The sequence below is a fragment of the Pseudonaja textilis genome, chromosome 17, assembly GCF_049901715.1.
Source record: "Pseudonaja textilis isolate UNSWEBS1 chromosome 17, rPseTex1.2, whole genome shotgun sequence".
Lineage (NCBI taxonomy): Eukaryota > Metazoa > Chordata > Lepidosauria > Squamata > Elapidae > Pseudonaja > Pseudonaja textilis.
The window spans coordinates 8,655,458-8,676,493 of NC_142006.1; the positions used below are offsets into that span (position 1 = coordinate 8,655,458).

At 44.5% G+C, this 21,036-nt stretch overlaps 5 protein-coding genes and 4 non-coding genes across 10 annotated transcripts in view; 4 read left to right on the forward strand and 5 right to left on the reverse strand.

Annotated features, from left to right (window-relative positions):
* Positions 1–23: 23 nt before the first annotated feature.
* Positions 24–5,678, forward strand: SURF1 (SURF1 cytochrome c oxidase assembly factor). Of its 2 annotated transcripts, XM_026712202.2 has the most exons (9): positions 24–104; positions 723–795; positions 1,260–1,399; positions 1,630–1,712; positions 2,573–2,764; positions 2,946–3,018; positions 3,604–3,766; positions 4,349–4,430; positions 5,254–5,678. In XM_026712202.2, the coding sequence occupies exons 1-9, from the start codon at positions 42–44 to the stop codon at positions 5,318–5,320; spliced, it is 936 nt and encodes a 311-aa protein (XP_026567987.1). In that variant the 5' UTR covers positions 24–41; the 3' UTR covers positions 5,321–5,678. The 2 variants fall into 2 exon arrangements, with proteins under 2 accessions (XP_026567987.1, XP_087770594.1); XM_087914468.1 differs by lacking the exon at positions 2,573–2,764.
* A 264-nt stretch (positions 5,679–5,942) lies between these two features.
* Positions 5,943–10,835, reverse strand: RPL7A (ribosomal protein L7a). Its single transcript, XM_026712245.2, has 8 exons — positions 10,606–10,835; positions 9,774–9,894; positions 8,848–8,997; positions 7,935–8,075; positions 7,603–7,682; positions 6,845–6,975; positions 6,342–6,411; positions 5,943–6,094 (listed from the first exon to the last, which is right to left on the reverse strand). The coding sequence occupies exons 1-8, from the start codon at positions 10,606–10,608 to the stop codon at positions 5,990–5,992; spliced, it is 801 nt and encodes a 266-aa protein (XP_026568030.1). The 5' UTR covers positions 10,609–10,835; the 3' UTR covers positions 5,943–5,989.
* LOC113444056 (small nucleolar RNA SNORD36) lies at positions 7,067–7,144 on the reverse strand. Its single transcript, XR_003375177.1, has one exon. It is a non-coding gene; the product is annotated as a small nucleolar RNA SNORD36 (small nucleolar RNA).
* LOC148124542 (small nucleolar RNA SNORD36) lies at positions 7,777–7,855 on the reverse strand. Its single transcript, XR_015739788.1, has one exon. It is a non-coding gene; the product is annotated as a small nucleolar RNA SNORD36 (small nucleolar RNA).
* Positions 8,156–8,221, reverse strand: LOC113444059 (small nucleolar RNA SNORD24). The gene has a single exon (XR_003375180.2). It is a non-coding gene; the product is annotated as a small nucleolar RNA SNORD24 (small nucleolar RNA).
* On the reverse strand, positions 9,086–9,160 carry LOC113444058 (small nucleolar RNA SNORD24). The gene has a single exon (XR_003375179.1). It is a non-coding gene; the product is annotated as a small nucleolar RNA SNORD24 (small nucleolar RNA).
* A 73-nt stretch (positions 10,836–10,908) lies between the features above and the next one.
* Positions 10,909–14,983, forward strand: MED22 (mediator complex subunit 22). Its single transcript, XM_026712244.2, has 5 exons — positions 10,909–10,970; positions 11,559–11,683; positions 11,931–12,011; positions 12,523–12,731; positions 13,882–14,983. The coding sequence occupies exons 2-5, from the start codon at positions 11,561–11,563 to the stop codon at positions 14,075–14,077; spliced, it is 609 nt and encodes a 202-aa protein (XP_026568029.2). The 5' UTR covers positions 10,909–10,970; positions 11,559–11,560; the 3' UTR covers positions 14,078–14,983.
* A 695-nt stretch (positions 14,984–15,678) lies between these two features.
* Positions 15,679–19,735, forward strand: SURF6 (surfeit 6). Its single transcript, XM_026712474.2, has 5 exons — positions 15,679–15,910; positions 16,517–16,720; positions 17,089–17,331; positions 17,775–17,860; positions 18,542–19,735. Exons 2-5 carry the CDS (start codon positions 16,627–16,629, stop codon positions 19,217–19,219), a joined length of 1,101 nt encoding a protein of 366 aa, XP_026568259.1. The 5' UTR covers positions 15,679–15,910; positions 16,517–16,626; the 3' UTR covers positions 19,220–19,735.
* Positions 19,736–20,816: 1,081 nt separating this feature from the next.
* CCDC180 (coiled-coil domain containing 180) overlaps positions 20,817–21,036 on the forward strand; it is a 28,464-nt gene continuing 28,244 nt past the window's right edge. Inside the window, exon 1 of the mRNA XM_026712433.2 lies at positions 20,817–20,958. The gene's annotated coding sequence lies outside the window, so the exon portion shown is untranslated. The remainder of the gene's footprint in view (positions 20,959–21,036) is intronic.

Genomic DNA, 21,036 nt, shown 5'->3' on the forward strand with positions numbered 1-21,036 from the left:
CGGAAGTCCCCTCCCGCTTGACCCCTTTCCTCCCGGGCAAGATGGCGGCGTGGCGGCGGTTACTAGGCGACGGGGGCGTCCGGGGCGCCCTCGGGAGGCTCCGGGTGAGTCTCGGCCCCTCGCATGGGGCCTTTTGACCTTGCCGGGCAGCCGCTTTCAGCACCGTGGGGCTTAGGAGGGGGTTGTTTGGAAGGGCCCGGCTGGGAGTTATGGGCATCGGAGTGCCATGCCCTTGGGGGAGCCCCAGCTTGCAGTGGCATAGGTGGCTTGAAGGGGCCCGGCTGGGAGTTATGGAGATTGGAGTGTGGGGGAGTCCAGATTTCAGTGGGATGGGCAGCTTGAAATAGCCTGGCTGGGAGTTATGGGGATTGGAGTCCCAAACAATTGTGGGAGACCAGTTTTCAGCGGCATGGGTAGTTTGAAAGACCCTGATGGGGAGTTATGGGCATTGGAGTGCCAAATATTGGGGGGCAGGGGGGGAGGTTTCAATGGCATGGGCCATTTGAAAGGCCCCGTCAGGAGTTATGGGCACTGGAGTGCCAAACCGTGGGAGGGCCCTAGCTTGGCTCTCTTGACAGCCCTGCAAGGTAGGCCGGGTCCTCTTCTCAATGAGTTGGGGGCTGGGTGAAATAAATCAAGCAGTGGGTGAAATAAATCAAATAAATTGAAATTTGGGGTTTCTTTCTCCCAGTCTTCCTTCAACTTCTACTCTTTTCCTTCAGTTTTCCTGCCTGGATGATGGAAGGAAGTCTTTTACTCGTAGCCATTGGAAAAATGCTTTACAGCAGCCCCCGAGTGAGTTGAGCCCATGTGAAATAACCGTTTTGTTGTAGAAAAAAACTATGTTTTTTAAAAAAGAACACTGTTGCTTTATATTTTTATTTATTCATTCATGACATTTTTATTTCATTCCTTCATTCAATTTCTCAAGCCACTCAGCTCAATCAAGGGATTCTGGGCAGCTTGTAATTCTAAAGAATTATAAAACCATTAAAAAAACTTTCAGACAGTAAAAACATCCATGCAAACAGCAGCCATGTTGATTATTCTGTACTGCCCATCTGCCCTGAGTGACTATGGGCAACTTACAATAAAATATTCAACAGTAAGGTATTTTATTAATAAACTGCCCAGAGTCAGCTAGGTAAGTTGAGTGGGGTGGATATTTATGAAATAAACATGGTGCCATTTCTGAGTTTTTACAAATAGCTTAGTCAGTAATAGTATTTTTTTTTTCTCTTTTTTTTCCCCTTCCCCAGAAATTTGTTGGAGGCTTTGTCCAGCCAGAAACTTCGCCTCAGCTGCTGCTGCTGCTGCTGCCAAATCCACAGAAGAAAACATATTAAAATGGGGACTTCTGCTCATCCCAATAGGTTCATTTTTCCTTGGCTGTTGGCAGGTAAATGACACTCCTGAAGTGAGGGCTGGCAGCTTGGAGCTTTTTAACTTGAGGTTAAATGAATGTCACTCTTATTATACTAATTTATTCAGAAGAGCAAATTTTTAAAAACTGCCTACTTGGCTGGGTAGATAAGTGGTGCTGTTTTGAGAGAGGAATTCTGTAGATCGAGATGTGTTTCTCCTACTTGACAGTGGAACAAAAGTCCAACGTTTTGTGCTTTATGTCAGGTTCAGCGGCGGGAATGGAAGCTGAAGCTGATCGCTGAACTGGAAAGCAGGGTTTCTGCTGAGCCAGTTTCACTGCCAACAGAGTAAGTGTCTTTTGGGAATGGGGAAGAGAATTAGAATATTACCAAGAACGTCCAATGGGCACCTCCACTTTGATTTTCATGGGAAGACCGATCATGAAATTATTTATTTTCGTCAGAAAGAAAACCGGTGCTGCTGTTTGCTTGCCGCTCCTTTTTTCCAGCCCAGAATGCGCTCTGCTTCCTTCAGTCCTCCAGAGAACAAATTCTCTTTTGTTTAACTCAGGAGTCTCCCAACTTGGCCACTTTTTAAGACTTGTGGACTAAAGCTCCCGGAATTCCCTCAGCATGGCTGGCTGAGGAGATTCTGGGAGCTTGGAAGTCCACAAGTCTTAAAATGGCCCAGCTTGGAGAAGCCTGATTGAACTTGAGCCTCTTTTCAAAATGTACTATACAAATAACAATAAAATGGCGGCCAGGACAGAGGTTTCCCTGCATCTTTACTTTTCTGCAACTGCAACCTTACAGAATATACGTCTTGCCTTATTTCACTGCAAACTACTTTTGTTGCTAGTTTTATGAGAACTGTAGCCCTGGCAGCCGTAACTGTTCCAGTTGCCAGCTACTGTAGTTGGCAGAGGGTATATTATACGGGGACAAAAAATAGTGGGAAAATTACAATTTTCGAGGTATTTGAAAACACGCATGCACATTCAAGCAGCTGGCTTGCTTAAGTTTTCTTTATAGCAAGTTCAGGCTGCTGCCTCTTTCTTTACTATTACAGGCAGTTAAGTTTGTTCTCCCCTGCTCTCAGACATAAACAACAATATTAATCGGCAAAGCTATTTTTCTCACCAGGCGGGGCTTCTGCTGTCTTAAGCAATAACCCAGATTTCCCTTCCTGTCTTGCTCCTTTTCTACAGCCTCTATGAACTGAACGAACTGGAATACGTGCCAGTCAAGGTCAGAGGTCATTTTGATCACACCAAGGAGCTGTACGTGCTCCCACGTTCCCCAGTGGACCCTGAGAGAGAAGCCAGGAATGCCGGCCGTATCATGTCTAATGTAGAGAGTGGAGCCCACGTCATCACCCCCTTTTACTGCACTGACCTTGGGTGTGTATATTATCAGCTACCAAGGTTTAAGTGGCTGCCCAGAGTTGGGTGAAAGACAGGCGGCTGTGTAAATGTTTTTTAAGTAAATAAAATGCAGCGGTTACACTCACTCACCCTGAGGAATTCACTCGGTGAAAGTTCCCACTGAGTAAGCTTTTATTATTTTTTAAAAACCCTGCAGGATAACGATTCTTGTCAACAGAGGATTTGTTCCCAGAAAGAAGATGAATCCAGAGACCAGGTTAAAGGGACAGGTACGCTGTTTGCTTTCCATGGGTGAGCATGCTTCCGCTTAAAGAGTAAAATGAAATTCTGCCTGGAACAATATGGTCATAATCAGAATAATTTATAATATGTGTGGATTCCGGCAGTCGCCCCCAAGTACATCCTGAGTCTCGGGCCAAACTTCCAAAACTTCAAAGGGTTTTATTGGGAGTTAACATGTCCGACTCTGCCTGGGTGTCGCTGATTTTGAGACACATCATTCATTGTCACCCTTAACCCTGGTCTTCCCCCCCACCCCCTGGGTGTATCCTAATTCATATCCTCCAATGGGACACACCCATAGCCCAGAGTCATCAATCATGCTCTCCAGTTAGAATTTTGCCTGGCAGAAACTTCAGTCACCTAGTTACTATCTTTGAAAACATTTATGGAATGCAAGCTGCTACACTGCCCCACCCCGCTTTCTGTTGGCAGCTCTAAAAAGATCATAGGGATATTTTATGAGTTGACAATGTGTTGAAATGGCTTTTATGTATTTGTTTTGGATTGAACTAGCCAAGTTTTAAAGAACGGAAACAAGAGTTGGATTTTTCTTTTTTCTTTCCTTTTTTTAGATCCAAGGGGATATTGAACTCACCGGGCTGGTGAGGCTATCAGAACCTCGGAGAGCTTTTGTGCCGGAAAATAACATCGAACAAAACATTTGGTTTTATCGTGATTTGGATGCCATGGCCAGGGTCACGGGAGCAGAACCCATTTTTATTGATGCAGATTATAGTAAGTCCCCCTAAATATTGCTCCTCCCTATGATTTCCCTGGATGGTGCACACAGCTTTCCTAAAATGGACTAACATCAGATGTCCACTAGGTAGTTTAAGGAATTATTTGAGTGGAGCAGGCCCTGGGTTAGGAGAGCCCACTCTGTGGTCCTCAGATACGGTATGTTAGATTTAAATTCCTCTCCAAATGCATAGAATTGCGGAATTTGTCACCCCAAATAAACCAGAGGATGCCAGCTACTCTATTTATCTGCACATGTGAAGAATGTAGATCTTGATGAAATTCAACACTTAACACCTTTGGAAGTGGCATTCTGGATTAGCCACACAGGAAACCATCATAAGTGACCTGTGTACTTAACTTGGTTAATTTAGTACTAAATAGCGTGTTTCAAGATTTATACCAAAGCTTAAAAACTGCTACAAGGTGTAAACTAATGAGAAGCAGTTGATAAACGCACCAATATACACTCCCCTCAGGAAGATGTGCCAATAATCTTAATGGCAGAATGATTGTCTCCATAAAAAAGCCCAACTTTTGGTAATTATGGGCTCCAATTGTCTCTATCTATACTCACAGGGAGCTCAGTTCCCGGAGGACCGATCGGGGGCCAGACCAGAGTAACTTTACGAAATGAGCACATGCAGTATATACTTACTTGGTGAGTAGCAAAACAGCTAGTAGGGAGGGGCAGGCAAGAGCGGAAAAGATGAGGAAGAGTAAATCTGCAAGCGATCCACAAATTTACTCTCCAAATTGTTAAAATACACCCTCCCTAATGAGTTAAGCCGCTGCAAAATCCTCGTGTTTTTATTTCTTGACGTTTATGCACATACACGGCAAGTTATCAATAGCTTTCCACGAGGCAAAAGGTTCTAATCTGCCTAAAACAAACCAGGATGTCTTGTTGGTTCCAGTGCCCCTGTGGCTTAATCTACATATCAGTGGCTCGGGGCAGGTGGTAAATTTTCCATAGTTCCTACTAATCCAGAATACCAACAAACAAATCTTGATTATGTCAACGAATTTGTTTTTAGTGCTATGGATGTCCAATATTTGCCCTCATTGAAGAAAACATTATCAAGTTGAAACTCTGGTCTTAAATTATAAAAATAAAATTCTCGGGAGCCTCTGGTCAAGAGGGATGGGCTCTGAATCTGGAGTGGATGGCTTTTGAGTGCATTCAAGAGTCCTTTTCCTTACTCCTTTAATGGAATTCCGCCCCCCAGTACTACAGAACCAATTTAAATCCTTGTGGAACCCCAAGAAATACTTTGAATCAACTGGACTAACAGTGTGACCCATACGGAAATAAACTTTTCCAAGCACCCTCCTGCCCCTCATCAAGTAGATTCATCTACATAAATCAAGGGATCTAGAGATTTAAGCAGAAATTGTTTCTGAATCGATAGCTCAACTCAATCATACAAAACCCGGCGGAGTCTTCATGTGCACTAAACCCAGGGTTTGCTCCTTCTGTGCAGGTACGGTCTGTGTGCAGCCACTTCCTTCTTGTGGTACAAGAGGTTCATTCAGAAGGTGCCTTTCTGAGTCCTACAACCGTTGGATGAATGTGGCTTGGGTGTGGCTTTAAAAAGTGGCCATCTAGCCCAGGTCGTAGAATGGAGCGTTTGCAAGATGATTTAAGACTTCTTGGTGGCACTCAAGCCAGGAATTGCTGGAAACCAGGCAGTTTTCTCTCAAAAGTAAGCTGATCACCGTATATTTGGGGAAATATTGCTGGTTATCAGAAGACAATTAAGTAGTGGGGAGTCTTGAAGGAAAAAAAGTCGCCAATGAACAAGAAATTGATTAAAATTAGGCATAAGAGGTACCCTATATTTGTGGTAATACGAATCGTGTTTCTTGAAAAATTGACTGCAAATAAAATGTCTTTTTACCGTGCCAACTCTTCCTGGTATTGCATGACGGGGTAACGGAAAACAGGAGAAAACTACTGCTAACATAATGCCAGTAATTTTAGGGCAGTGATTCTCTCAGCCCAATCTCACAGAGTTGTTAGGAAAATAGGAAGAGGAAGGAGTATTAGGTACCTACAAGCCTAATATTTTTTCCGGTTATACTCTATAAAAATGGGAGGGAGAGTTGCACATTACCCACCACTTTAAAAAAATTACCCCTTTGAAGTCATCAAAGCACACACACAAAAGCCTTGTGTTTAGAATTTTATTTTTATGTACAGAAAAACTGACACATCTATTATCCAAGCTTGGTGGCCAACTCTTTCGCTTTGGCTTTTTCAAGCTTAGCAATCCGAGCAACAGATTTGGGACCGAGGACGTTTCCACCCCAGTGGCGACGAATCTGGAAAGGAGGGGAAAAAACAAAATTTGTTTGCAAAAAGAAACGCTTCATTCGGCCATACTGCTGTCTCTTTGCAATTACAGTCTCTTTCCAAATTATTGTGTATTGCGGTAACTCAGAAGCTAACAATTAAAGAGTGCTGAATAACATATATTTCAAGCCTCTTAAAGCCGCTGCTGGCTACATTTTTAGCAGGCTACGCAAGCAGAACGAAACCAAACCAAACATCAGGCGGGCCCAGTCTTACCTCATCGTATCTCTCGTTGTAGTTGGTCTTAACAGCTTCCACCAGTTTAGCCAAGGCTCCTTTGTCCTCACTGCGTAGAGAAAAGATCGGGTCAAGGCCACCATTTCGAGATGAAAATCTCACGTAATAAACCTTACACGTAAGTCTTTGACTTGCATTCATTCCTTTGAGCCCCTGTCCAAAGTCTCAATGGCACTGAAAAAAGTCGACTTGTTGCCATTTCCCACACCCTAGCAGTTTCTCCATAGTCACGTGATCAAAGCTCAAAGATACCTGGCCGCTGACTCGTATTTATGACGGTTGCAGTGTCCCAGGGTCATGGGCTCAGTTGTGGTCGTAATTCAAGGACTACCCGTATCCAGCTGCTCTCCTAATGGTGCTCCAACCCACCGCAAGACTATGACCTTCTAAGCAGTTATTGAAATCATGACTGCTCAGTTGGCACCCCAACTCCAGTGTACCGGAAGGACCACAGTCAAGCCCCCCCCTTCAGGGCTACTTACGGGTTAACCTGGGTGAAGGCCACGCAAGTGCAGGTTTTCCGGTGGACGAGGCGACCCAGCCTGGCTTTGCCTTTGATGATGCAATAGGGGACCCCCATTTTTCGGCACAAGGCGGGCAGGAAAACCACCAGCTGCACCGGGGAGAAGGAAACAAACCTCTTTACAAGGGGACCCCGCTGCGTTTCTGACACTGACTAGAAGGGAGAGATCCGGGCAGCGGCCATCGCTCAGTGTTAAAAAGCTCGTTTAGTTTTGCTCTCCACGGGGGAGTCAGGTGAAGAAATTCAAACATCATTGCAATGGCCAAGCCCACGCAAGTCACAAGAGGATTTTGAGAGCAGCCACTTCCAGGCTCACAAATTATCCCCCTCCCCAAATTAACCAAGTGAGTCACGTTATGAAAGAATCCGACAAGAGTGATGCCAAGGGTACCATTTTCCCCTACCAGAGAATGAAGCTCATAGATGGAAGATTAACGATTAAGGGAACAGATCCCAGGTTCCTTATGCCTGAGTTTTTCACCCTAGTCCACCTCAAATACAAGGCTAAAGTGCATCCTACCCATTGATCAAAGAGGAAAGGAAAAAGACTGGAAATGCTGTTTATTCCTGCCTGGGAGCCAAAGGTTTATTTGTGAAAGCTGTTGCTTCTTTACTTCCAATGCCTGGGAGAGAAGAGTGTTGAATTTGGGACTCTACCACGCTATAGCACGAAATCTGGAAATGGAAACGGACAAATCCGCTTCCCATCTGCTTTACCTCAACGGGGTCTACATCGTGTGCGATCACCACCAGCTGAGCCTTCTTGTTCTCCACCAAAGTTGTGACTGTGTTGACACCTGAAAAGATCCCAAAAATCCCCCTGTAAGCTAAATTTTACAGCATTAACTAAGCTGGACATAATGCCGTCGAGGAGGAATGAGACAACCCGCTAAAGCTCAGAGTCAAATTAGCCAATGTCTTTTGGTCTTCAATCTGCAGTTCAGGTGAAGAAATCCTCACATCAGTGCAATAGCCGGTCGTCGAGAGAAAACCCCTTTCTAGCTAGCCAAGCCTAGGAAAGCCACACACAGACGCTCAAAACGTTTTACCTGCCCTCAGCACAGGCGGCCTTTTGGTCGGAACGTCGCCCTTCCCTGCGGCTTTCTGCTCTGCCCGTGCCAACAACCTCTGTTTTTTCTCCTGCTTGGTCTCAGGCCTGTATTTGTGAGCCAGCTTCAGAAGCTGAGTCGCTGTGGAGATAAAGACGTTAAATGAGAACTGGAGGATTTTTCTCTGCCCGTCCTCTGGCAGCTTTAATGGAGGATCCTTGTGCATCAGCGATCTTGGTGGTTGGGAGTCATCAAGAAAGCTCAGATATTTGCTTCCATCATCTGCACATTAAAGAATCTTTTCTCCTTTAGGCTAAACCCCAAAGAGGGATTCCTTCCTCCCCTGGACCCTGCATTGTTTAGAATGTAGCCAACAAAATCACACCCCCAGATCATTTTTTTATTGGCACGTAAATTACTGTGCTCCGAGTTGGCAACTGAGCACCAAAAGAACACTTTGAGCAGTGAACTGCATGCTGTAATTAGCAACCACTAAGGCAAACCTCCCCAAAGCTACTTCCAAGTTTCACAACCCCCCGTCATCCCATAATTGAAGTTTGGGTGCTTGTCAACCCACCCGCCAAATTTACGGCTATCTGTAGAGTCCCACAGTCCCATGACTGCAATTTATAACTTTTATTTGCTGGAAAGCAACATTTCTGGCAAAAAAAGAAGTCCATTGGCTACAATAGGTTTACTTAACTATTTACTCACTGAATGACTGCCACAGAGGTCATAAAACAGGGTGCAGTCATGCGAACTGTTAACAATCTGCACAACTTGATGGCTGGGATTCCAATTCTTAAGTCAAGGACTACCTTTATATAGGAAGACCCGTTTTTTACTTGCAGCCCTCCGCTCACCCTCCTTCCTCTGATAATTAAACAGAAAGAAAAAAAAACCCATAATTTACCCGTCTGGCGGTCCAGGGCCTGGGTGAACTGGTTGACCGCTGGAGGTACCTTCAGCCTCTTGTAAAGGATCGCCCGCTGGCGCTGGAGTCGGATGTAGCGAGGCCATTTCACAAAGCGAGTCAAATCTCGTTTGGGCTGGATATCCTGGCCTGAGAGATACAGCATTATTAACTCAGGGAGGGTTGCTCGGTGAGCTGGCGGTTTTCCTCCCTCCAGAGCAAACATAAAAGGGGCACCAGCATCAGAGATCTTGGTGGAAAGGCTTGTCAGCACCGCCACTCAGTTAGCAAATATTCTTTTCCATCATTTGCTTGCGCCCTTTTCACGGCATTAAGTTCAAGATGTTAAGATCAAGTTAATAAATTAAACTCCCCCCACAAAAAACCAGATCAAAAGGCCAAGTTCTCCCCTCCTTAATCTATACATTAACTCAGCCTACGTGAGTTTTCTATACCACTTTGCAATGAAATATCAAAGCTTGTTGTTTTATCATTCAAGTAACATCAAAAAGAATATAGTTCCATGAAGAACTGAGGGCAACAATCAAGTTTTCTAATATATAGTGAAAGCACTGCAGTGTGTGGTTCACCCTAACCTTCAGGACGGCTCCCCCAACAGCTCTAATACAGTTGAAAAGCAGGGCAATTTCTCCAGAATGTTAAAATCCAGGAATAAATCTCCTCAACAATTTGATTTCAACCTGTTCAGGACATTATAACAACATCTAGAAAAGGATCTGAAGTCAACAGTGTCTATGGAAATAGCTCCTTATTTGTCCAAAGACCAAAGAAAGCAACCAAGCGCAGAGGCATCAAGGACTCCAAGCCGAATAAATTACGAAGATGCCTTGATGTAAAGCAATTTTGCTCCAATTCCCGATGGCTGATAAAGAAAGGCCCATCAACGTCCTCCTTTCCCAACTCACCGATGCCGAAGTTTTTGGGTCTCTTCTCAAAGAGGGGGTTGACCACCTTCTTGGCCTCCTGCTTCTTGACCACAGCAGGGGCCGGAGCCACCTTCTTCCCCTTGGCCTTCTTTCCCTTTGGCTGGAAAAGCGAAGCACAAGTTTACTCCAGCCATCTACCTCCGAATACGTACATGCATCTTATCTATAACTTTTTTTAAAAAATATATATTTTTTATTATCAATTTTGACTCTGGACCAGCATAAACCTCATCCAACTAAGACGGTTGTGCTTCCCTCGTTCTGAATCACCAAACTTGGGTGGCTTTGAAGACCTGGCGGATTTAATTCCCAGAATTCCCCCAGCTAGCCTAGTCACGGCCATGCCAGTTGGGGAATTCTGGGAACTGAAGTCCACAAGTCTCGTGTGTGTGTGTCTTTTGAAGATCCCTGCTCTAAAACCAGGAGGGCACCAGGCATTGTGTTAAACCTAATTCAGGGATCTGGGCAGCTCTTAAGACTTAGTGGACTTCCACTCCCAGAATCTCCCAGCTCAGCAAGGCTGGTGTAGGAATTCTGGGAGTTGAAGTCCACAAGGCTTTCAATGTCAGGGAAACGCCCGGTCTAATTCATTGATCTTCGCCCAAACCAGCCAGGCCGAAAACTCCAGCCCACCCCAGGACCGGCTTCCCGTCGTTTTTTCCTCCCAATAGAAGCAGCCTCCGGTTCGGCGGGGCTCCTGGCCCTCCGGGGCACGGTAAAGACCCCCAAGTCGGGCCTCCGATGGGCGGATGGCGCCGGATTGAAAGGTCCCCTCTTCCCCCGGTAGACACAACGCGTCGAAAGCACTCACCATCTTAGCTGGAAGAAGGCAAAAGAAAGAACGGTGCCTTCTGGGTAATATAGCGCAGTCGCGCTGGTTCTCGCGAGAGGGTCGGCGCTCAATCACGCGGGAAGATGCGGAAGGGGAAGACTCTCTTCATCATAGAGACGATAAGCGACTATTCCCCTTCTGCGTGCTCCTAGAGAGTCCTCGATGGGGGTTGTTCAACCACTGCCGGCGCCGCTGAATACAACCGGAAGAGTGTCTCCCTCCCCAAAACAACCAATCAGCTTTCAGGATTCAGCCAATCCTGAAAAAAACAAAAAAAACCCTCCCTTTTCGGATTAGAAATGCTTGATTAAAGAGTGGAAGTAAAAAGTGTGGATGTGGATAAGGTAAGAAAGTGAATTTTTCATTTGCATTGCTGTCTCAAACCACTTTTGCAATGCTCTGTCTCTGGTCATTTAAATGTGTGGAGCATGGCTCAGTAGCCTTATTCTCACAATGCGCTCTCTCCTTTATGAGGAATAGCTCGATGCAATAGATTAAAATATTAGTTTGTGCTTCATTTGTTGTATGAATGCAGCCTTGCTCCCAGATCTGCCCCCACACTGTTAGTTAAATAGGTATGGAATATATTTAGTTTCTGACATTTAATTCTTGGTTCTTCAATCTTGATTATTTGCTTCATATTTATATGTACGTATGTATATGTATATCAGGAAAAAAAAAATCCATCCATTTTTGGACTATTTAGGACCTCTTAATTTTCTTTATAATATTGATGTGCCTGCAGGCGAATGGGTGGCTCGGGAATAACATTCACACAAGGTGCAAATTTTAACCCTGAAAAATGAAATGCAACTTCTATGAGCAATATTTCATTTTTTTAAAAAAAATGGTTTTAGATTTGAGTTTTTTAATGCATTTTTCTCTGGATTTGTCATTTGTGATGCCGTTTTTTTGGTCCATTCCTTACCTAGCCATGTCGCAGCAACGAGTCCTACCCCAAAGTAAAGAAACTCTACTCCAGTCCTACAACAAGCGGCTGAAAGATGATGTCAAATCCATCATGGACAACTTCACAGAAATCATCAAGTCTGCCAAGGTAAATATGTAAGAAGAGACCTCTCTTCTCTTTCTTCTTCAGCCTAATTTTTTGCTCCTTTAAAGCGTTCACAGCTTCTTTGCTATATTGCATATTGCTTTGAACATTTTCAGATTATTCCAGTAAGACAGCAATGCTACACAATGCAAAGAAAGAGAGAAATAGGGTTTTTTTAGAGCACGGGGGGAAATGCTTCATAGCTTTTCAAATAACACGCAGATGGTTGGATTTTTGTTTCCTTTTCCAGATTGAAGAGGAAACCCAAGTATCCCGCGCGACTCAAAGCGAACAAGATAACTATGAGATGCACGTCAGAGCGGCAAATATTGTGAGTGGATTACAGCTGAGAAATTCTGCAGATGATTCTGCTCGGAGCTGAGTTGCGAACCTGCCTTTCATTAATTTAACATTATTTACGCATATACAACAAATTGGTTTAATTAAATTGACCATTGAGAAATGTTGGCATTGCCATCCACCCTCACAAACAGGGTTTTAATTCTGTCCCACCAGAGAGCGGGCAAGAAATAATCCATGACCTAAGTTGCTAAGAACGGATAAAATTTGGCCATGTTTTCAAATACAGAGGTACCTTGCTACTCATCATTAATTGATTCCGGGAGGTGCGATACCAAAAACGATGCGTACCGAATTTTTCCCATAAGGAATAATGTAGTGAGACATAAGGCAGCCAACACTGACAATTCTAGGTTGTGCATTGAAACAAATAAATGATGAGTACCAAGACAAGAAAAAAATTGGCATCAAAATGCGTTGAGTACCAAATTTGATGAGTTTCAAAGCCTTTGAGTGCCATTGTATGTGGATTTTTCCATCAGGTCCGAGCTGGCGAGTCCCTTATGAGGCTGGTATCTGACCTCAAGCAATTCTTAATCCTTAACGACTTCCCTTCAGTCAACGAAGCCATCAACCAACGCAATCAGCAATTGCGTGCTCTGCAGGAGGAATGCGACAAGAAACTGATCGCGCTGCGGGACGAAATCTCCGTCGATCTCTACGAACTGGAAGAGGAGTATTACTCTTCCAGGTACAAATAAATCCACGGAGAAATCTTGGGATAACCGGACATTGGCCTCTATTCTATTCTTTTCTTTTGACCTTGGAGACAGAGGTGGCATTCTGAAACTTTTTAAAACACTGATTTTTTTAAAAAACCTGTGCTTTTAATATTTCCCGGTTGGTTCTGGCTGTCTCCCACAAAACATCAAGCCCCTCTGATTTCCTTGTTTGCAATTCCCATGCAACTTCTAAGAAGGGAAATGCTGCACGACAATCTTGCAGTTTTGGGATTTAAATGGGTGTGCGGGTTTTTTGTCCTTGTTGGAATCTTATTTAAGAGTTCGGCGACATTCTTAGTTTTTTCGTATATCTTTAATAATATATGCAAATCCCCTAATGATTGCTGCAGCTTTATTATAAATAAAACTGTGGTAGGAAAAAGAACTGTCCACTTTGGGCTGGTTTTTGTTTTATTTCTTTATTATTTCTTATTTATATATATATATATATTTAACCCACAGCTTGTTTGAGAATGGCCTGCCTTCTCCTCCTGTCTCTTACACTTAGCTTGTGCCTCTCTTTTCGGCAACTTGTCTGTGAACTTTTGCAATTTCTGTTGGCTTCTGGAGGAGCGAAGGAAGAAAATGGGGCAGGATTGGGGAGAATTACCCCCTGCAAAATACAGGTGGTCCTTGACTTACGACCAAATTGAGCCCAACATTTCTGTCGTTAAGTGAGGGTTGTCCCATTTTACCACCTTGGCTGGCACAGCTGTTAATCACCACTGTCGTTCAGCTAGTAACACAACTCCGTTATTAATTGATTCCCTTCAACCATGGTGGCAAGGGAGGTCTTAAAATGAGGCAGCGTTCCCTTAACAGCTGTCTCGCTTAGCGACAGAAATCCTGGTCTGAATGGTTGTAGGTCCAAGACTACCTGTAGGTTGAATATTTATTTATTTTATAAAGAGCCCCAGCCTTAAATCTGGTTCTGAAGGGCCCCCCCGCAATATGCTGCTATTACCTTCTTAAAGATAATTGCTGTTTTCGTAACGCATTTGCTTCTCTCTCGCTTTCTTCTCCCCTCCTTTTATTCCCCCTCCTGCCTCCCTCTGTCTCTCTCTCTCTCTCTGTGTCTCTCTTTCCTTGCTGCCTTAATGGGCTTCTTGTCCCGCCAAGCTACGGCGTCTGCGATGCCAGCAACCTCTCTCTTTCCGAAGCCTACTGGAGACAGGAACCGATGGGCTCGCCTCTGGAAAGTCTCATCACTTCCCTGGCTGCCGCTGCCAGCGCGATGGAGCAGAATCTACCTGCCTCGGGGTCTTCACACCCGCACATCAACGGGCACGGAGTGGGCGCCCCCGAGCACCCCTAAAACGGATTCCACCCCCCACACACACACCCAGTGCCCCGCTCCGTGCAGTTGGCGTTTCAACAATAAACTTTTAGCCACCGAAATATCGGGCTCAACCGTGATTGTACGCCTTACGTTCATGGGTGTTTACTTAGTGTTTTCAGTCCTTGGCTTATAAGCAGTTCATTTAGTGTCTGAAGTTACGACAGCATTGAAAAAAATGTGACTTGGGACCGTTTTCCACCTTGTCAGTCGTTGCAGGCGTGATCACATGGTCCGAATTCGTCCGCTGGGCATCTGGTTCATATTTATGACCATTCGTAGTATCCCGGGGCCACACAATCCCCTTTTGCGACCACCTGACAAGCGCTGTCAATGGGGAAGCCACATTCTATTCACAACTGTGCAACTCACTTAATGACTGCGGCAATTCACTTCACAATGGTGGCGAGAAAGATCGTAAGATGGGGCAAGGTTTACTTTTAACGACTGTCTCCCTTAGTAGCAGAAATGTTGGGCTCTGTCGTAAGTCAAGGACTATCTATAGAAGCGGTTTCCTTGTTGTGTTTGCAACGCCGTTTTGATATTCTGGAAAACTTTTTCTTTTTTTTGCTTTGAGAAGATATTTAACATCACAAAAATCACAGAGATTTTTTTTTTAAGAAATGCTCAGACTAGGAAAGTGACCTCTGTGTTGTTGAGGGATCTATTTTTCTGTGACATCGAGAAGGAGAAAACACCAGGCCCCCAAATACTGCAAAGTTACAGCCCCAGAAAACCCAGCAGACAGGATTTAAGGTATCGGACATGGATAGTTAAGGGATCCACAACTTTTCCATTTTCTTTCCTTCTTTCTTTCTCTCTTTCTCTTTCTTTTTCTTTTCCTTATTGTACCAGGCTGTTGAAATAAAGTTAGCTGAATCTGGTCTTGCCCAAGGTGTGGATAATTCTTTCCAACACAAAAAGATGTAAACCAGGAGAGACTCTTTTTAAAGACACCCCAAAGTAAGGCAGATGTTTGAAAGGATGCCACTGCAAAAGTGTTTGGTTTGGTGGATCATTTATGTATTGAACTGCAAACGTTAAGGCGGGTGTTTAAAAGGAGGGTCACAAATCCAAACTGCAGAAATAAGTTTATTTGGGCGGGTTAGTTTATGTCCTGGTGTTTCTAGTGTGAGTGCAGATCAGTTCTACAGCTTTCGAAAGCTTGGTGCATTGGTGCAAAGCAAATCGTTTTAACTTCACAGGATGCCATAAAAAACGCAAAAAAATACAGGTGAAGCGTGGCACTAAAATGCCAGCTGCTGTGGAGTTTGCTTAGTTTTTTTTTTTTTTAAAAAGTAGCATTGGAAAATTGGATCCTGAGCCAGATGTGAGTTTATTCCTCTTTGCTGTTATTTCTCTTTTTGAGTTTATTGAAAGGACTGGGCTGTTTTAAGTAAAAATTCTCCCCATATCACAAGGATGGGGAAACGGTTCAGGACTCTCGCTTGGCCCGAGCACCTCCGGATCGCAAAGAAAGCCGGGCAGACGCGCACAATCGCCACCCCGGGGGAAGCGCAGAGGACACGCAATCCTGCAGAAAGCCACTTGCGCAAAAAGCGCTCCGCCCCTTCGGCCGTCCCCCCGCCTGGGTCCCACCCCCGCCGCCATCCCATAACCTTCCCAGGCTGCGGGAATCGAGCCCCGAGCTGGATGGCGAAGGGATCGCGTGGATCGATTGGCAAGCCACTGCAGCCACGTGGGGGGCGGAGCTGGTGGCGTGCGCCCTGCTTTGCGCGCGGGGCTTCCCTTCTTGCGCCTCGTTTGCGCCCTCGATCCTGAGCCCGCTGCGGATCTCCCCCCCCCAACCAGGTGATGGATCTCTCTTCCCAGCCTCCGAAGCCTCCTTGCTCAGGAAATTTGGGGGTTTGGCTTGCTAACTTATCTATCAACCTTGCCCTCCTTCCTTCCTTCCTTCTTTTTCCCCTTCTTTCCATCTTCCTTCCTCCCCTCTTTCTTTCCTTCCTTCTTCCTTTCCTTCTTCCTTCCCTCCCTCTTTCTTTCCTTCCTTCCTCCCCTTCCTCTTTCCTTCCTTCCTTTTTCTTCCTTCCTCTCTTTTCCTTCCTTCCTCCTTCCTTTCCTCCTTCCTTCCCTCCCTCCCTCTTTCCTTCCACCCTTCCTTCTTCCTTTCTTCCCTCCTTCCTTCCCTCTTTTCCTTTTTCCTTCCTCTCTCTTTACTTACTTACTTACTTACTTTCCATCAAATGATTCTAGGCAGCATAGAACATGATAAAAAGAACAAGATAAAACACCAAATGATAGCTATTGACATTCATCTGAGTTGACATTAAGTCTTTAAAAATATTAATGGAATCTTTGCATTTTTTTAAAAAATGCAAAGACCAGCTCCCTGGCTTCACAGTAAACCACCACCACCCCTGCCCCCCATTGTTCATCAGTTGTTGTCTCTTTGTACAGGATTTCATCTCAGTGGCAAAACGGATGAAGGGCCGAAAGGCAACGTGAAACCCTCATCATTTCAGAGGCGTTTTTCCTCCAGAAAAAATCAGCTTTGATCTTGCTCTAAAATGGCCAGCCTAGTTGCCACAGATTTTTACTTGCAAACTCTGGCGAAGAAGATTTGCACCCAGGAACTCCGTGAACCGCTGAAAAGGACGTTTGGTATGATTTCTGATTTCTACACCAATTTACCTCCTTGTTTTATCCTGGAACGCAGAAGAGTCACACCCTGAGTTTCCCCCACTAATTTAATTTTAGTTTTTATTTTATTATTTATGGATTAAATGTATATGCCTCCCGTCTTGCTGTTGAGGGATTCTGGGCGTTCGAAGGAAGATTCTGATAGAACGATAAAGTTGTTATTTTTAGAAGGGTAGGGTAGAGGACATGGGGTTATTTGTCTCAGAGATTAAAAACCTTTTAAAGCTCAAATTGCAGCTTTCTATGCAAGTCACTGGGGTTTTTTTCTATCTCTTTCTGATCGTTTAATTAATTAAATGAATAATAAATCCATTGGTCTGTTTTCAAAGGAGTGTCTGGAAGCAAGCTGAGGGATGAGAGCGCTCAGCCCAGGAAGAAGAAGAAGAAGAAAGAAAGAAATCAGAAAAATAAAAATAAAATGGAGGCTTCTAGGAGCGAATTCAGCCAAGTGTCGCCAGCCAAACCAGCAGGCTCCAATGTTAAGAAGCCAGGGTCAGTTACTTCAATCACACCTGGTACCAATGCAGAGGAAAGAAATGGGAAAGACACGTCAGTAACACCTGGTGTTACAGGTAAGAATATGATAGAAGGGGGAAGTGAGCCAGTCTGGTTTAATGATGAAGGTGCTGGTCTATAAACTAGGAGACTGGGAACTCTAGTCTTGCCTTAGGCATGAAAGCTGGCTAGGTGACTTTGGCCCAATCACCAGGAGAATGAGAGTTCTAGACCTGCCTTAGGCATGAAAACCGATTGTGCCAAACACTAGGAGATGGTGAGTTCTGGTCCGCTTTTGGCACAAAACCTGCCTGGGTGACTGTGCCAATCACCAGAAGACGTCAAGTTTCGAGTTCCGCCTTCGGCATGAGAGCCAGCTGGCTGACTTCGAGCCAGTCCCTCTCTTTCTCAGGCCAACCAACCTTACAGGATTGTCGTGAGGAAAATAAGAAGGGCTTGTGGTGTGTTGCATGGGTGGGCCATAATTTTTAATCTTGGTTGTTGTTTTTTATCTACCCAGGGGGTAAAAAGGCACCTGACACGAATTTCGCAATGGATTTCTTGCGGCAGAGGCTACACAGCAAAATTGAAGAAATATCTGGGAAGGTAGGATGGAGACACAAGTTTTAAAAAGTTAGCTTTCCAGGTCCAGAGGAATATGAGTAGTATTCTCAATTTTACCTTCTAGCTTATATCACTTGTCTGGGAGTATAACCATTGACCTCTGGACAGGTAGTGCAATCATTCCTTATCTTTTCACACCCTTGTGGGGAGTATTTAAAATACAGGTTGTCCTCAACTTAACAACAGTTCGTTTAATGACTGTTCAAAATTACAACGGCACTGAAAAAGTGACTTATGACCATTTTTCACACTTACGACCATTGCAACTTTCCCTTGGTCATGTGATCAAACCCAGACACTGGTATTTATGATGATTGCAGCTCCCAGGGTCACGTGATCCCCTTAAAAATGGCAGGGTTCGCTTAACAACTGGAAAGAAAAGTCATGTAGAACGGAACAAAATTCACTTAACAAATGACTTAACTTCGACAAGCAAAATCAATGGTGGAAACCAGAATATGAGAAACTTCTATTTAGCTAATTACATAAGTACATGGTTGAATTTCTAGGATTGATGGATGTTGGACACATGGCAGCTCTCAGAATTTCCAAATTTGGGTCTTTTGGGGTAGAAATTCTGGAGTTATTGCACTAGGAACGAGGTTGGCCACTTGTGTAGAGTAAGTCAAAATGATGTTTTGGATTGTTTCCTGTTTCTTGCAGGCTAGTACCCAAGATCTGTCACCTTCTGTGCTGGAGAAGCGCCAGCGAAGGAAATACGAACGAGAGAGAAAGAAACGTCGGAGGAAAGAGTTCAGAATGAAGGAGAAATTGGAGAAGGAAACCGCAGAAGAGGCCTCGTCCGCCGTGGTTTCAGAGACCCAGCAGGCAGAGAGCAAGCCTGACATCTTGTTTAATAACGTGGAGGTCGGCGCAGAAGAGGAGCCGAACAAAGTGAAGAAGAAGGAGGATAAAAGAAAATCCGTTAAAGGCAACATAACACCACTGACCGGCAAGAATTATAAACAACTCTTGGACCGTCTGGAATCTCGGAAAACCAAGCTGGAAGAGTTGAAGGCCAAAGATGAGGAGAAAGCTAAGGAGTTGGAGGCAAAGATGCAGTGGACCAATGTCCTTTACAAAGCAGAAGGTGTGAAGATCCGCGATGATGAAGAGAAGCTGAAGGCCGCCCTGAAACGCAAGGAGAAGCGCAAAGCCCAGCGTCAGAGGAAGTGGGAAAAGCGGACTGAACAAGTGGTAGAGCGAATGCAGCAGCGACAAGAGAAACGTCGCAAGAACATCCAGCAGAAGAAGCTGGCCAGAATTGAGAAGAAGAAGGCTAAAGCTCGGAAGAAAGGCCGCATCCTTCCTGAAGATCTCAAGAAAGCTGGCACTAAATGAAACTTGAGTTTTAACCCAGTTTGGGTTGAATGAACAATGTGGTGGTTGTTAGGGAATCCATGAAGATTTTCCTTCAAGCTGACAGGGCATGGAGATGATGTAACCAAGTCTGTTTGGGTCAACCCTGGGTTTGAGGAGGACCTCAAGGATGGCAGATACTTCTTTCTCAACCAGAATTGATTGCCTCTTTCCTGCTGTTATCAAATTATCCTTTCCTCTTTTAGGGCGCGAGACTTAAAAATCCCATTATGTAGAATTGTGGGATGATATTTATCCTCTTAATCTGGGAAATAAATTGAAGCAAGGAAAGGAACATCTATCCTGGTGTGCATTCTTGGCTTGCTTGGTGATTTAACCTATTGTCTTGGTTTGGTATATTATTTGGTATTTGGAACTGATTTACTGTAAACCAACCTAAGATTTGTACAATATGTTAAAAAGTAAACAAACATGAATATTTTGTAAGTTCCTAGATTTTAATTGGCATATTAAACATATTACAGGATGCAGATTTTGTCAGGAACTGGCTTGGGGATAATTCTTTTGGCTATGTTTCTTGGAAATACGGGGTATTCATCCGTCAGGACAAAAAAATAACAATAACAAGAGTTGGAAGGGATCTTGGAGATCTTCTAGTCCAACCCCTTGCTCAAGCAGGAGACTTATGCTATTTCTATTCTGGCAAAAAGGCTATCCAATCTCTTCTTAAAAACCTCCAGTGATGGTCCACAACTTCTGAAAGCAGGCTGTTCTACTGGTTAATTGTTCTGACTGTCGGGAAATTCCTCCTTAGTTCTAGGTTGAATCTCTCCTCTTTTTGTGGCAGCCATTCAAATATTGGAACACTGCTATCTTATCAACCCTAGTCCTTTTCACAATACTAGACATACCCAATTCCTGCAACCATTCTTCATATGTTTTATCCTCCCAGCATCCCAATAATTTAATTGCCCTTCTCTGCACTCTTTTCCAGAATCTCAACATTTTTTTACATTGTGGCAACCAAAACTGGATGCAATATTCCATGTATGTTCTTATCAAGGCATTATAAAGTGGTATTCATGTGATCTTGATTCTATCTTTCTGTTAATGCAGCCTAGGATTGCAGTGGCTTATTTGGGTAGCTGCAGTTCACACTTGAGTTGAACCTAGCTCACTCTATCCTGTTTTCAGTAGTCTTCACTGAAACGCACACTTCTCTATCCAAGGTTGATACGCCAAAGTAAAGCATCTTTGAATCCAAACATTTGTATGTGTGATGGCTTGTCAGTGAGCACAAAGGTGTGTCTCTTGCATTGAGCTTTGGGCAGATTTTACTTTGGTAGCAAAAAATCAAAGGCAGGAGCTCTGGCAAGCTTGGAATCAGCCCACTCCCACCTTAGTCTGAAGAATAATCTGTTTTCAGCCCCATCGTGCGTGATGCAAACTGGGTGAAATGCATCGGTTTTTTGGCATATTTCTAGCAATGCCAAACTCGTTGGATGCAAGGGATGGGGAGGGGAAAGACAATGGCTACCTCATGGAAAGATGGAGAGAGCCAATAAATTTAATAAATTTATTCATTCCTGCAGTTATTGATTCTCCCCCAGGAAAAAAAAGGGGGGGGAGGTAAGCTGGGAGCCCAAGAGCATCATCCCCGCACTCTTTCCCATCTCCCCTAGCAACGCCGGCGTCTCCAGGCAACGGCCAGAGGACCAGGAAGCCGGCTCGGGATTCCCGCGGGTTCTCGCGAGAATTAGGTCGCTCTCCCTCCACCGCGCCCGGGGTTACCATGGAAACCGCAGACGCGTGTCGGAGGTGGCCTTGTGAATGTCGGG

What these genes read in the sequence shown, in the direction of transcription:
- SURF1 (XM_026712202.2), top strand. Translation starts at nt 42, where the DNA reads ATGGCGGCGTGGCGGCGGTTACTAGGCGACGGGGGCGTCCGGGGCGCC. An exon ending in CCAGTTTCACTGCCAACAGA is followed by an intron (nt 1,713 to 2,572) that starts GTAAGTGTCTTT and finishes CCTTTTCTACAG; the next exon opens with CCTCTATGAACTGAACGAAC. An exon ending in TTTTATTGATGCAGATTATA is followed by an intron (nt 3,767 to 4,348) that starts GTAAGTCCCCCT and finishes CTATACTCACAG; the next exon opens with GGAGCTCAGTTCCCGGAGGA.
- MED22 (XM_026712244.2), top strand. Translation starts at nt 11,561, where the DNA reads ATGTCGCAGCAACGAGTCCTACCCCAAAGTAAAGAAACTCTACTCCAG. An exon ending in ACGTCAGAGCGGCAAATATT is followed by an intron (nt 12,012 to 12,522) that starts GTGAGTGGATTA and finishes TTTTTCCATCAG; the next exon opens with GTCCGAGCTGGCGAGTCCCT. An exon ending in GAGGAGTATTACTCTTCCAG is followed by an intron (nt 12,732 to 13,881) that starts GTACAAATAAAT and finishes TGTCCCGCCAAG; the next exon opens with CTACGGCGTCTGCGATGCCA.
- RPL7A (XM_026712245.2), bottom strand. An exon ending in ACCCAAAAACTTCGGCATCG is followed by an intron (nt 8,998 to 9,773) that starts GTGAGTTGGGAA and finishes TGTATCTCTCAG; the next exon opens with GCCAGGATATCCAGCCCAAA. An exon ending in GCCGCCTGTGCTGAGGGCAG is followed by an intron (nt 7,683 to 7,934) that starts GTAAAACGTTTT and finishes GGATCTTTTCAG; the next exon opens with GTGTCAACACAGTCACAACT.
- SURF6 (XM_026712474.2), top strand. Translation starts at nt 16,627, where the DNA reads ATGGCCAGCCTAGTTGCCACAGATTTTTACTTGCAAACTCTGGCGAAG. An exon ending in AGTAACACCTGGTGTTACAG is followed by an intron (nt 17,332 to 17,774) that starts GTAAGAATATGA and finishes TTATCTACCCAG; the next exon opens with GGGGTAAAAAGGCACCTGAC. An exon ending in TTGAAGAAATATCTGGGAAG is followed by an intron (nt 17,861 to 18,541) that starts GTAGGATGGAGA and finishes TGTTTCTTGCAG; the next exon opens with GCTAGTACCCAAGATCTGTC.